This window comes from Protopterus annectens, chromosome 1.part2 (assembly GCF_019279795.1).
Source record: "Protopterus annectens isolate FY-2018-M chromosome 1.part2, PAN1.0, whole genome shotgun sequence".
Lineage (NCBI taxonomy): Eukaryota > Metazoa > Chordata > Ceratodontiformes > Protopteridae > Protopterus > Protopterus annectens.
Window position 1 is genome coordinate 1,244,558,555 of NC_056727.1, and position 14,597 is coordinate 1,244,573,151.

A 14,597-nucleotide genomic window follows, 5' to 3' on the forward strand; every position below is an offset into this window, starting at 1 on the left:
AAATTATATTGGAAATGGAGTGCAAAACTGAAGGCATGTGATGAAACGAAGTATGGACTAAACAATTGCCATGGCAGCAAATGGAGGAATCAGAATAAACTGAAAATGTATTTGACATTTGTCTACTGTGAATGTCCAACTGGGATAGTGTCCCATTTTCAGCAGAGACCCAGGGCGAAAAGCTCCACATAGACATAATATGGTAAAGTTAAATAATGAAGTTGTTACAAAATCAAATACAGAAGAATAACATATTGACAAAGTAAAAAATTCACAACTTCAGTTTGTACGGTGTGACCTTATACATACAGATTCAAATGTATGGACAGAGAAAACTGAGATAAAAGGGAAAGTAGTAGAAAAAGTTAACACCTGCAAGTATCTGAGGGAATTGGTCAAAGAGAAAGGAAGTCTGAATGAAGAGGTCAAAGTTAAAATTAGAGGAGCTACAGCCAACTGGCAGAAAGTGTCATAAGTACTATGTGACAAAATAATGCCAAAGAAGTTGAAAAGTAAGATGTACAAAACAGTGGTACAACCAGTACTTCTGTATGGTACAGCAACCTGGGCAATGAAATTGGATCAGTTGAGGAAGCTACAGGTGATGGAGATGAAGTACTTAAGATGGGTGGTAGAGTGCACACTGTAGGACAGATGAAGGAATGATATTAGAGCAGAAGCCAGTTGCAGAGGAGGTTGAAAATAACAAATAATGGTGGTTTGGCAGAAGAAGATTTGGTGAAGAAATTTTTGGAGAGAGAGAAAAAAGGCAAAAAGAAATTAGGACATCCAGCAAAACAGATGGATTGATTGTGTGCAACAATCATGCTTGACTGCAGAAGAATGTAGGAAAATGGCACTGAATCAAGAGAGGTGGCAACAGTTTACACAACACCCTGACCTTATGTACAAAATGGGGAAAAGTGGGGGTTGGTGATAAGGACTATATGGTGTTTTTTTATCTGCCCTTAAAGTAAAATTTTAGGAGTATTTATCTTTTTTATTTAGTGATTATTGATATTGCCCTGTTATGTTAGCTTGATGACATCCAACAAAAAACAACTAAGCCATAGTGCTACAGTAGGTTGGACCACCCTTCCAACGGGATCTTTACTGAAAAAAGAACATTATGTTTTTATACCTTCTCCAGGACAAAGACTTTCAAGGTTATTGTTAATCTGGTTCAATTCACTTGCTGTTAAAGAAGAACTTCTCACAAAGCTCTGGAAGCAGGGCACAAACTGTAAAAGTAAATACTCTAGAATTACACTGCTGAGACAAGATGATGTGTCAGCATGTTCATTCCTGTAGCTCATAATGAAATAGCAAAAAAACTGTATTCTCTTCTATCACATAAGTATTCACAAAGACCACACTGCCTAGTTAACTGTGCTGCGAGTTCTAGGTAGAGAGTAGTTTTGCTGTGTTAGCTTACTGGTGAAGGGAGTTCTGACATACTGTGATAATAATGGATCTGCTGCTTCCATGATTACCCCATGGAAGAACACAGTCAATAAAATTAAGAAAAGGAATGATAAAAATCTTTATCTGGAAGCTCCTTAGTAGAGATTAGTTATGTTCCAAAACTGTATCTTTTTTTTTTTTTTTTTTTTGGAACAACCAAAAGGGCTTCACAGATATGCTTGGATAGCTGCAGTCATGCTGGATTGGTTAGACAATCCACTAACTTCATAGGTTCATAGCAAAGTACTAGGCTAGCTGCCCTTGTTGGCCATTTTAAGCCTAGCCAGTTTCCCTGAAGGGTGAAAAACTGTACCTTGTGTATGCAAGGTAAACACCTTTGTCATTATTCCAATCTCCAATCTCCCAATCCTCTTGCCATCCTTCAACCTTCCAACCCCTGACCGGAAGTTGACACCGCATGTCTATTCAGGAAACTATATGTGCCTGATCTTGCAGTCACACACACAAGTTCCCCATGGTGAGAAATGATCCTCTTACCTGTCCAGTTACACAATCTAGAGAGAGCAGTATTAGTCTGAAGCACCACAGGAGAAGTCCGCCTGCTGTCAGCTCATCATGAAGATCCACATTCAGCAGTACCTACATTGCTTTCTAGGAAGTGCTGAAACTTTTTTGTCCACTGGATATATTCATCTTGAGGGTGGCAGGGGAGAGGAGCCAAAAACAAACATTTTTTTCTTTGCAATCTTGAAAACAGGATTGAATTCACTGTAATGTCATCCTACCTCAGCAAAACAATCATAATTCCAATAGATTTTGGATTCTTGCAATCTAAACATTTTGTCCAACTTCCAAACCTTGATCAGAAGTTCTCCTTTAACAGCAAACAAAACAAATCACATTAATGAGGGCCTTGGATGCCCTCTTTGACCTGCACCAGGCATAAACACACGATATACCTTTTCAATCAGGATCTTGTGAAAGTAAATGCTAGTTCACTCTGCCCACTATTGTCTCATAAACGTGATCCCTATCTTCTAGCATTTATGGTATAGCAGAAACACAAAGTTTTTTACAGAGTACTCACTCTTTAGAACCATTCATTCAGTCTAGTCTCAAGTTTCTTTCTTCACATTTGTCATGACTAGTCTGTGCTTGGCTTCATATTTTCTCCACAAAGCTCCTGCAAGATAGTATTTTGTATTTTGTCCCTAGTAAGGAAAGTTGGTGTTGGTCTTCCATCCTTACTGGAAGTCCAGTGGTTTTATTTTTGGTGTGTGTGTGTGTGTGTATGGTGCTCTATTTTTTATTGCATTTTCTTGTTTATCTAAAAATCAAAATGTAAAACAATAAAGTACCCTTTCTGTTACTGCAGAAAATGTTACTGCAGAAAATGGAGTGGAGTCCTTTACATCTGGGCATCCTTCAAATTAGAACAAGACTGGTAAAACAGGTTTCAGGTTAGTGGCTCATTTAAAGGATGCCATGCCCAACAGAGCAGAACCCCCTTATGCCGCAATTAAATGTCAGTTTTTCTGTGATCTTATTTCCCAGCTGGGATTAAAATCCATAGCCTTAGGTACAGGGGTGAATGTAGTTCCAAATATACCACATTGATATTATGCAAAATGTTAAGACCTGATGCTTATCGAACAAATGTTGAGCAAACTGAGTGGTTCACATAGTCCTTTTTTTGCCTTAAAATCTTTGCAAAATGTTGAGCACACTTTGATATGTCAGCACAGGAAAAAAAAAACAGTTGCCCTAAGGATAAAAATTATTACAATTAGAATGATTTTGAAAAAAAAACTGTATTTACCCAGAGAATTATGAAATTTTGAGAATAGCTTAAAATGAGTGGAAAATGACATCTAGAAAATTGACTCTGGGGAACATTGACAAATAGGATACTGATATCTAGGATTTTTTCACTTTTTTCTTTTATGAATGTATAGTACTGAAGGTCATTATCTTTGGATGACTGTCTCCCAATTTTTTCAGCATTTCATTTCTGAACATATCAATCTTTATAAATATAACCAAAGAGACTGCTTGTGGAAAACACGAACACACAAACTGCATGAGCCTTGAAAGAGAGGGAAAAGTATAATTGTACATAGTTATACTAGCATAGGATCCACATCATAAAATATGTTGTAGCTCTCTGTTAATGAGACAAACAAGAAAATGCTAGACCACAAGTCCTTTCATCATTAAATTATTGTTGCATTGTAACTGTGCTCTTCAAGAATAGATTATGTTTTGCTTTTATTAACTTCTTCTTGTTTTTACCCTAGGCTGTATTTGTGGTTGAGGATGTGAGCACCATCATAAAAGAAGTAAGTTGTTCATTTTAATATTGCTAGTATGTATAGATGTGATTAATATAAACATAATTCACAGTTCATAATGATGCTTCATCTCATGGGATAATGACAAACTTTTTAAGCAGCAAAATTCCACAGGCATGTGATGGTTTAAATTATTGTTCTTTAGTTACATTCCTCTCCCACTACCAGTTTAATGGTGGCATCCCTTTTGTAATAAATGGAGAACTCCAGTTTTGTGCTAGACTTCCAAGAGTTTCAAAATTATTATTCAGACTTTGAAATGCTGAAACAAATTGCTGTATGTCTGGTATGGCTGTAGTTTAAATAATTGTACAAAAATAACTGATTATTGCAAGTCTTTTTTTATATTTTGGGAGTTGTAAGAGCAATATGCTTGGGTGCATGTATGCATTTACTTATCTTTAGCATATGGATCATTGTGCAGTGGGATTCATAATGATTACTGACCAGTAGTGATTATATCCCAGAAGCTAAGTCACTTACTTCACCTCTATCTGCACTTCAGATTAATTCATATCAGTACAGGAAGAGTTCAGGTGTACTTCGCTCAATGTAGTTTCTACTCCCACAGACTTTGCCTGCTGTTCAAGGTTGGGGATGATTACTCCACTTTTGCAAGAAATTATTTTAATTTATTGAATCAATATTTCATTGCAGTTTTTAAAAAGGATCAGAGGGTTAACCTATTGCTTTTTAATGTCTGCATCCTTTTGTCAGCTAACGTTTCTGTTCAAAACAATTTTCCCAAACGTACTTATCTTTTATCTTCTGTGAAAATGGTCTTCAGACAGGACATTTCTTATTTACACCAAACTGATTCTTCTGAACAATCTAATTCCATCTGATGAAAAAGCACTTTAAGTTGTTCTGGATCCCCGTCCATCCCGGTCTCCTTTTGAGATGCTCTACTGCTCTTAGAGGTTAAGGCTGGATACTTCTTACATACTTCCCTAAGAAGAGGTTTTGTCATTATAACTAAATATAAATGCCTAAACCTTCAGTTAAGTCTACCTGTGATTAATTCTTATAGTGACTTCTACAGGGATTTTGTAAAAAAACTCTGAATCTTTGACACCTGTCCCTAGAAATCCAGAAATATTTTATAAAGACTTTATACAACCTTTGAACATTCAAATTGTTGAACATAGATTTGGCAGATTATGTAAGAAGTAACTTTGGCATTTACTCCCTTTGAAAAAGTATCCAAGCCATTTGAAAAATGAATGTCAGAAAAGTTTGTACTTCCTGTTTAGCTATAATAGCTTGTATCAGACACATATGCTTTCTCTTTGCTTTAATATGCTTGAATGGATAAGAGATACACAAAAGAAACATAGAGTCCCCTGACTAATGCTGACATTAAAGATAAGTTATTTCAATCAGTGCAGGCAGTATCATTATCTTATATTATATTTATGATACTGTTGATGCCTATTTTCTGGCCAAAATCATTGATGTAAATATTAGATGTACCTGGTTAGGTCATAGTTTACAATTAGAATTAGTTATAGTTATAAAAGATTTGTATGTTCACAAATAAAATGCTGAAAAAAAATAGGAGACAGAGCTATCCAAATATAATTGCTTTCAGTACTTATACCTAAAAGGACCTTAGTGGGAAAAGAAAGACTGTGACTAGATTGAAGCCTGTCATCAATAGTCCTCCTAATTTTCAAAGGCATTCTAATAGTAATCCATCCAAATGGTACAGCTGCAAGGGAGCCATCTTTGCCATTAATATTCTGGAACAGACTGGGGCCACGGACAGAGCCAGCTGAAAGAGACAGGATGATGTGGCCAATGAAGGACCAATGGCCAGTTGTTCTATTTTGGGGTGGATAAGGTTTTCATAAACTGCTGCCTGTGTGACACCTGGTGAAAACCAGGATCCTTGCAGCTCAGCTATTTCTATAGCTGGGAGTGACTGTCATGCTGATGTCATTAGAAGTCACTCCACCTACCGGAGAAAAAAGCAGCTGTGCCACAAGAGTGATGGTTCCCTGCATCCAGTTCACAAGTTCCTGTAGGGTGATTGCTGTCTGTTCCTTTCTTATTTCTCTTCTCCTCTGAGATATGAAAACAGCTTGTATGCTTTCACAAAACATTAACTTTTAGCCCTAAGACAAAGTACACTGGCAATCTTTAAATAAAACTAAATTGTACAATGTTATGTTAAATGCATTAATGTATTAAAGCCGCTAGGGAGATTATTGCCTCTTATTCACTTCTCATAAATTAAAACTTAATTTTTTTTTACTAAACTGCTTGCCATTGTACCTTTAAATTGTGCATTTCACCCAGCAAAGTATACTCAGAATTTTCAAGACCAACTGCTTGCACTTGCAGATAGCTTGCCTCCATGGAAATGTACTCAGCACTGAGTCTTTGGAATTCTCACTCAGAAAAGAATGCCCAGCTGCCATCAGCTGCAGGCATCTCGTCTCCACTGAACATTTGCCAGTAGGAAACGAACAAGTTGATATCTTTGCATTTGTAAGAAGCTTAGCATTTTTATGGCTTTCATTGTTTTGTCTTATATTTAAAGGCTACATGCTTAAAAAACACCTATTTACAGCTTAAGCCAAAGGTAGTAATCTAGACATTCACCCCTGTAAAATAAAGAGAGAAAACATCCTAATTCTACATGTAATTTAATCACTGCACTTTGACACCCCACCCTACCCCAGCAGCCCAAGATCACAGCATATGCACATTAAACTTGCTTTTGTCAGCCTTTTTCCTCTTGTTATACCATAAGGTTGTATTTCTTACAACTAAAAAAGCACTTGCTTAATTTAATATCTTTAATACGTACAACAGTCACTGAAAACACTCCCCGACTACACACTCCACAAAACAGTTTTACTGTATATAACATGCAGTTTATATAATGGAATGTTTTATACAAATACTAATCGGAGCAAAAATTGTTTTTTTATTTACAGTTAATTTCCCCCGTTTTAGTCTCCTTCCAAACATTAATGATATAAAGTGGGGGTATATGCTTTACAGTCCACCCATAAGTTTTACAAAGTCAACAAAAGTCCGGTGTGTTTTAGCCACTTTTTCTTGCAAAACTGTATTACATAAATGTGATAAGATGCTTTATAGTCTCCCATTTATTCACTAATTTCAGAGTCGCTAGTCTTCTTTCTGTTCATCTCCATCTCCCAACACTACACTCTGATTTGAGTCCTAGCTACTGCTAATTCTTCTAGTGAACTCTGTTTTTTTTTTCTCTCTCTCTCAAGCATTTCCTTTGGAACATTGGAAATGGTTTCACTGACAAAGTCTAAATTTGAACCTTACCATCAGAAGAATGAGGAGCAGAGTCCCCCTCTACTTGCTAACTTTTGTTAGATAAACTGTTTTTCTTCCTTAGTCTGTTCTGCTTCAAAAATGACTGATCCTCCAGGAAAAAACACTTTTAAAATAGCTACATACAGCAGCTTGAATCTCATACTTGCCTCTCAACATTCTCTGATTGCTGGAATAAATTTGCTTCTGTTTTTGTACAGTGAATAATCATTTTCTGCAAATGCTGCTATCTCTGGTTTTTAATACATTGCTCTTCTGCCACAATTTTTAAGGATCAAATCTTTCTGCTGGTATGATTGCATCTTTACTATTATAGGTCTTGGCTGCTTTCTCATGACTAGGTTTGGAGCATACAGTCAAGTCTGTAGAACACCAGTCCAATTGCTTATTTGTGCTTTCATAAAATTCATACAGGCTGATGTTCTTCATTCCACATTGCTGCAGTCCTAACTATTGGGTAGTCCGCTGTCCAGTCGGCCCGAATACCAAAGTATATGGCTGACGTCGGTCACGGCGCATTAGACTGACGTCAGGGTACTAATGCGCATGACCGACGTCATATCCTCAGTCTTTTTTGCCGCATGGTCCGATGCAGAAGCAGTTTTTCTGAAAGTTTCTGAAGTCAGAGTTTCAGACCGAATCAAAGTTGGCTAAATATTTTGGTTTTTTCTTGCCTCAGTATTTAACCGGATGTCAGAAAAAGTGAATAACTGTATTTCTTGTGGGAAACAGATACCTCATAGGGATTACCATACTTTGTGTATACCTTGTTTAGGGCCTGAGCACGACGTTGTTGGATGCCGCTCTTGTGCTAGATTTAACAAACGCACTATTAAGAGAAGGTTAGACTGTGCCAGGTTAGTGTTTGGGAAGCGTTGTAATTATAAAATGCCGCCGGATGCTCGCTAAACAAAGATAAAGCAGCAAAGCCTAGAGTAGAGGAACCGACAGTCCCAGACGTCGGTTCTTTAGAAGGCTCAGTGGAGCCGGAGGTTTTGCCAAGTGTTTCTTTGGAGTCTCAGGGAGAGACTTTACTGTTACAGGATGTATCCTCTCAGGAAGTAGGCCAGGCTGAGGGGCTTCTCAGGTGGCTGTTCTTCCCTCTCTTCCTAAGGTGGTTAGAGCCTCCCTTCTGTTTCCAAGGCTTCTTTGAGGGGCAGGCCAAGTTTAGCTTCAGTGGGGGTTTCTCCTAGTGCTTCAGGATCTTTGCCTAAGAAACATATGCTTAAAATGGCAGAGGATTTGATTACTATGATAAGGGTTCTATGCCCCTCCTGATAAGAGGCCTAGGGTGGAACCTGAGTTTGAGAGTTTTGAGCAATGCTCGGAGGCTTGAGTCTTCTGAAGACTTGCAGGAGTACCCTCCTTATTCTGATTCTGATGTGGATGATTCTACTCCTTCTGCTTCTCCTCCTGAGGATTTTTCATTTTCAGAGACTCTGCATTCCATGAGGGAGCATTTTAAATGGGAAGGTCAAGATTTCTCTGATTCCAGGAAAAGGCTTAGGGAATTCTTGTTTTACCCCAGCATATGCCTTTAGCTATACCTCCTGTTTTGAATGTGGTGGAAGATGTGTTTGCAGAGGCTTCCCTGAATCCTGATTCTTTGCCTCCTGCCCCAGTTAAACCGGATAGGTACTATAGGGTGCCTGAAGCCCATAAGTATCTTTTTAAGAGTCCTAGGGCGGACCCAGAAACTGTCTCTCAGGGGCCTAAAGGTGTGAAGGCTTCTGTGGTTAAAAATCCTGTTCCTCCTGATAAAGAGGCAAGGGCTTTGGATAGATGGGGAAAGAAAGTGTACACTTCTTCCACTTTAGCCATGAGGGCGTTGAATTGTCAGTTTCATATGTTAAAATATCAGAATTATCTCCTTTCACAATTGAAGTCTAAGGTGGTTGCTCTGGCTGAAGGTATTGAGTGTAAAGAGCTGCAGGATTTAGTTCATGTTTCTGAACAAGTGGGAAAGCATTCTTTGCAGTGTGGTTTTGATGCTGTGCAGGCCTCCTCGAGGGTGGCTGCCACTGGTTCTGTTCTTCGGCAGGCGCGCCTGGTTGAGAGATCAGAACTTAGCTGAGCATGTTAAGACAAGGATTTTGGATGCTCCTTTACAGTCTGATGTGTTGTTTGGTTCGCCTGTGGAAGCAGTTTTAAAGAAAATGGAGGACAAGGCTAAGTCTATGCAAACTGTTAAGGATTTTTGCAGGTGCAGCCTCCAAGTTTAGTAGAAATTGGCCTACTAAGGGGTGGACTTATCCTGCTTATGATTCCCAGTCTAGGGGTAGGTCTAGACGTGGTAGGGGCAGAGCTCAAGGTTCTTTTAGGCCTAGGACAGGGAGTTCACCTGCTCAGACTTCTGGTGAGGGCAGGGGTCAGTCCTTAGCAGACCCAATGACCTGCCTTTTCAGCTGCCAGTACATTCGCCTGGCGGCACCTCTAGGAGGAAGGCTGTCTCTTTTCAAAGAAAATTGGGATTTAATTACCCAAGACAAATGGGTTCTGGATATCATTCACCACGGTTACAGGTTTTATTTCCATACCTTGCCTCCTTTCAAAGGCATGCCAGACATTCCTCCTCTACAAAGAACAGAGGCTGCAAATTTCTCTGTTGCTCCAAATAGGAGCCATTCAGTCAGTTCCTGTGTCAGAAATGGGCCTAGGATTTTATTCTCGCCTGTTCCTAGTACCAAAGAAGGGGAACACGTGGAGACCAATTTTGGATTTATCTATCCTCAACACTTATCTGGACATTCCAAAGTTCAAAATGTTGACGTTACAACAGCTTTTACCTCTGCTGGGCAAAGATCACTGGATGGTAACTTTAGATCTCAAGGAAGCTTACCTTCATGTGCCTATAAGACTGAGTTGCAGAAAGTATCTGCGTTGAGCTGGAAATTCTCATTATCAGTTCTCTGCATTGCCCTTTGGCTTATCTACTGCCCAGAGTATTCACAAAGGTTCTGGCTCCAGTGATAGCTTACTTCAGGCTAAAAGGAATTCAAATCTATCCTTACTTGGACGACTGCCTGATTCTGGCTCAAGAAAAGGAAGACCTTCTACAGCATTTGGAATATGTCATAGCAGTGCTAAGATGCCTAGGGTATTCTGTGAACGAAATAAAGTCCAGTCTAGTACCCTCTCAAGACATGTGCTTTCTGGGTGTGAGACTGAATACAGCAGCCCAGATGGCCTTTTTAACCCCGGACAAACAAAAGAATCTTTCCAGTTACTTCCATCAACTATCTCATCAGTCCGGGCTGACTGCAAGGACAGTCCTTCAAGCCTTAGGGTTCATGGCATCTTGTATTCTGGTGCTTCCCAATGCCAAACTGCATATGAGGAAGCTACAATGGTATCTCAAAAATCTATGGACGCAGCACTGCCAGGATTTGGACACTGTCATTCAAATAATCCCTTGCATTCAAAAGGAATTTTTGTGGTGGGCTCAGGAATGTCACCTAAACAAGGGACTCTCTGTGACCCGGCCAGAGGCAAGTCAGATTCTAACGACAGATGCCTCAGACATTGCTTGGGAGCTCATCTAGATGGAAAGTGGATACAAGACAAGTGGCCTGCCAGACTACAGCATCTACATATCAACATGAAAGAGATGTTAGCAGTCCAGTTTGCATTGATGGCTTTCAAGGAGTTACTTCTTCCAGGGCAGGTGTTGATTCTAACAGACAACACAACTGTCATGTGGTACATCAACAAACAAGGGGGAACACATTCTTACCCATTGTGCAGGCAAGCAATGATTTTATGGGAGACTGCGCTCAGCTTGCACCTAACTCTTCAGGCAAGGTTTCTGCCGGAGCACAGAACTCCTTAGCAGATGTGTTAAGCAGACAAATCATGGATCCCCACGAGTGGAAACTGGATCTTCATGTATTTCAAAATTGACAGTGTCATGGGGAACTCCAGACATAGATCTGTTCGCTTCTCCACTAAACCACCAGCTGCCAAAGTTTTGCACGAAGGATTTCATCACACAGCTTGGAAAGTGGATGCTCTTTCTTTCAGTTGGAAAAATCTTCATGTGTATGCTTTTCCACCTCTGCCTCTTCTCCCAAAGGTGCTTCTAAAGGTCAGACAAGACAAGCCAAGGATGATTTTAATAGCTCCAGATTGGCCTCGCAGCACTGGTACCCATTACTGAGGAGTCTGGTAAGGAAGCCTCCATGGCCTTTACCCTTGATTCCACACCTATTGTCTCAGAGGGACGGTCATCTGCTCAATGTCAAGCTTCAAACTCTTCATCTAACAGCCTGGCATATTCTGTTTTGAAAGACAGCAGGTCTCAACTTCCTCAACAAGTTTTAAATGTGATTATGGAAGCCAGAAGACCTAGTACAAGGAAAGTGTACAGAAAAATGGAAGAGATTTTTATTTTGGACTGCAGCAAAGAATTTGGAGATTTCAGAGCCTAATTTGAGTGTGGCTCTTCAATATCTTACTGAGTTATTGGACAAAGGTTTGTCTTTCTCTTCCATTAAGATTCATGCTGCAGCAATTTCAGCTCACTATGATTGTGACCCACCATTGTTTTCACATCCTTTGTTCAAGCAATTTCTTAGAGGGCAAAGAATATAAGACCCCAATGAGAGCTCCTACTCCTGCTTGGGATCTCAATTTTGTGTTGGAGAAACTTACTCTACAACCTTTTGAGCCTGCAGCTACTGCTGACCTGAAATACTTGTCATGGAAGACTGCTTTTTTGTTGGCCATTACTTCTGCAAGAAGGGTTTCTGAGTTACAGGCCCTTATGGCGGTTGAGCCTTTTTTGATTTTTCATAAGGATAGGGTATCATTACGTACTAATCCTTCCTTTATGCCTAAGGTGGTTTCTAGTGTGGCTTTAAACCAAACTATTCATTTGCCTACTTTCTATGCAGATCCCCAAAATAAAGGGGAAAAGATTTTGCACACTTTAGATGTACACAGACAATTGTGTTATTATTTAAGCAGGACTAAGGATTTTAGACAGTCTCAGCAGTTGTTTGTTTCTTTTGCTTTGAGTTCGCAGGGCAAGCCTGTGTCAAAACAAACTATTTCTAGGTGGATTGGGTTTTGCATTGCATTTTGTTATTCCCATCATGGCAAAGAGATTCCAGCTGGGATTAGGCCTCATTCCACTAGGGCTACTGCCACTTCAACAGCATTTCTAAGGGGAGTGGCAACTAAGGATATTTTGGAGGCAGCTACTTGGAGTTCTGTGCATACTTTCTCTAAGCATTACCACCTTCCTCTCTACTCTAAATCTAGGGCTGGTTTTGCCACAGCTATTTTGCAAGGCATGTTATCAGCTCCTGCTTCCTTATGATTTGCCAGCCTCCCTTACCTCTGCTTTGGGATTCTACCCAATAGTTAGGACTGCAGCAATGTGGAATGAAGAACATAGTACAGTTTTGTACCTACCATAAATGTAGATGTTCGAGGATCCACATTGCTGCAGTCCAATTTCCTCCCTCCTTCCCTCTGTGTTTCGGGGTGGTTGTGTAGGTGAGATTATATTCTGGTACCTTTGTATATATTGTATATATTTTTGGTGCAGGTATGTTTGGTGTGTTTTGGTTTTGGCCTTGTCTTTTTAGGGTCTTCTGACATCTGGGGCAAGAAAAGACTGAGGATATGGCGCCGGTCATGCGCATTAGTACCCTGACGTACTGACGTCAGTCTAATGCGCCGTGACCGACGTCAGCCATATACTTTGGTATTCGGGCCGACTGGACAGCGGACTACCCAATAGTTAGGACTGCAGCAATGTGGATCCTCGAACATCTACATTTATGGTAGGTACAAAACTGTACTTTCCTTCTAATTTATCTGGTACAGCACAAATTGTCAAGTTTTCTCTGGGTGCTCTGTCTTCTAACTCTATTTTAAACAGTTCTTCATGAGAAACCTAATATTCAGCAAGCTTTTTCTTCATGCCACCCTCTGATTTTTGCAGTTTTCAGTTCATTTGAATACCTAGTTAAAGCTTCTATTTTTTCCAGCTTTTGTTGTTTCAGTTGAAATACACCTTCAATGTTTCATTTATTTTAATCACCTTTGAGTACAGTTGATTTATTTTTTCTTCATTACTGGAAGCCATCTCTTGAACCAAAGCTGAAGCTTGTGGTACTTTTTTGCTGAACTGCTGCATAATCCTTCCCAGTCAGTGTATCTCTTCACCTTTTCTGGTTGATTTTCTTTCAGCTTTTCTAATTTTATTATTTGCTTGCATCCAGGCAGTGTATTTACTAGCCAGTAACTGAATTTTATTAAAAAAATGCCACTCCTTTTCCTCGGTTTCTGTTTTCAGACTGGGAGAACTGAAGTCATGATGTTGATCAGTGTGCAGTCATCTTTTAAAGTCCCTGTTAGGACAACTTTTGTCTTAGGCTGCCATCTTGTCTGAGCTCAAACCACACCCACAAGTCTACATTACTTTGATCCCCAGTGGATGCATTTTCTACATTTACATAATGTAAGACAGCAGAAAGACAGATTGGTTCTTGTTTTCTTATCCCTTCAACAAGTTAGGCACATTGGTGGCAAAAAAGTACTATTTCTGAGTAGTCAGTAAATTGTAATTGTATTGCCTTTTGCTACACCCCTAACTGAGAAAAGCCAAAATAAAAAGATTGTCTTTTGATAGAGTGCTACTGATGAGCCTTTGCCATTTCAAACTCTGTGAGAGATTACTCTAAACCAGCTGCCTTTTTTTTGAGGGGGGAGTGACTGTAAACATATCTACAAAGCTATTACCTTGTCTTCCATTTGCACTTTTACCAACCAGTATATGCGGTCCAAACCAAGACGGTCTTTGCCACTGTCATAGTCTTGGGTATGTTTAGACATGTTTCCACCTCACTCAGTCATTTGCTTGGCATTTTACCCATAAATGAGAAATGAAACCAGAAAAATAATATACTAAATGTAGTGCAGATCTGTGAGGCAGTCACCATTTCAACAGATATTCAGTATTTTTCCTGGTCTTGTTTATAGCTCCTAGTTTCCTTCCACTTTTGTCTACCATTGTTATATCTGTGATTTTATTTACTAATGGTTTTGTTTGAATGGGTGAATAGTGCTTAGTATGAAGCTTTAGCCCTTTTTTAAACAAGAAACATCTTTATTAAATTATAACATATGCCATAAGCAATCTTACATTTATATAAAGGAAAACAAACCATACAGACCCAATTCCAGTTGCAAACATTAATCATTACAAACCACGATGACATAATTGCAGATGTAAACATTACCACTTATAATCTTTCCAGTCATTGTCAGTCAGACATTACATAGCTCATTCAAGTCCTGCCTTCTTTTAAACCCTGTTCCTCCTCCGCATATTTTGTTCTCACAATTCCCATTTTTTTCCTATGTAGCTTGCTCTTAACATTTTCTAAAGATCCAAATTCCAAATGGTTTTCTCTCTCTTACTATATTTGCTACTTCTAGTAAAGCTGATTTAGACTTTAATTTCCATTTTTTTTTAGTAATTGCTTTTTTGAC

At 39.2% G+C, this 14,597-nt stretch overlaps 1 protein-coding gene across 1 annotated transcript in view; it reads left to right on the forward strand.

Annotated features, from left to right (window-relative positions):
- LOC122792451 (dynein light chain Tctex-type 1-like) overlaps window positions 1-14,597 on the forward strand; it is a 268,497-nt gene that overhangs the window by 66,367 nt on the left and 187,533 nt on the right. Inside the window, exon 2 of the mRNA XM_044060238.1 lies at window positions 3,723-3,764. Within this exon, the coding sequence (XP_043916173.1) occupies window positions 3,723-3,764 (42 nt within the window). The remainder of the gene's footprint in view (window positions 1-3,722; window positions 3,765-14,597) is intronic.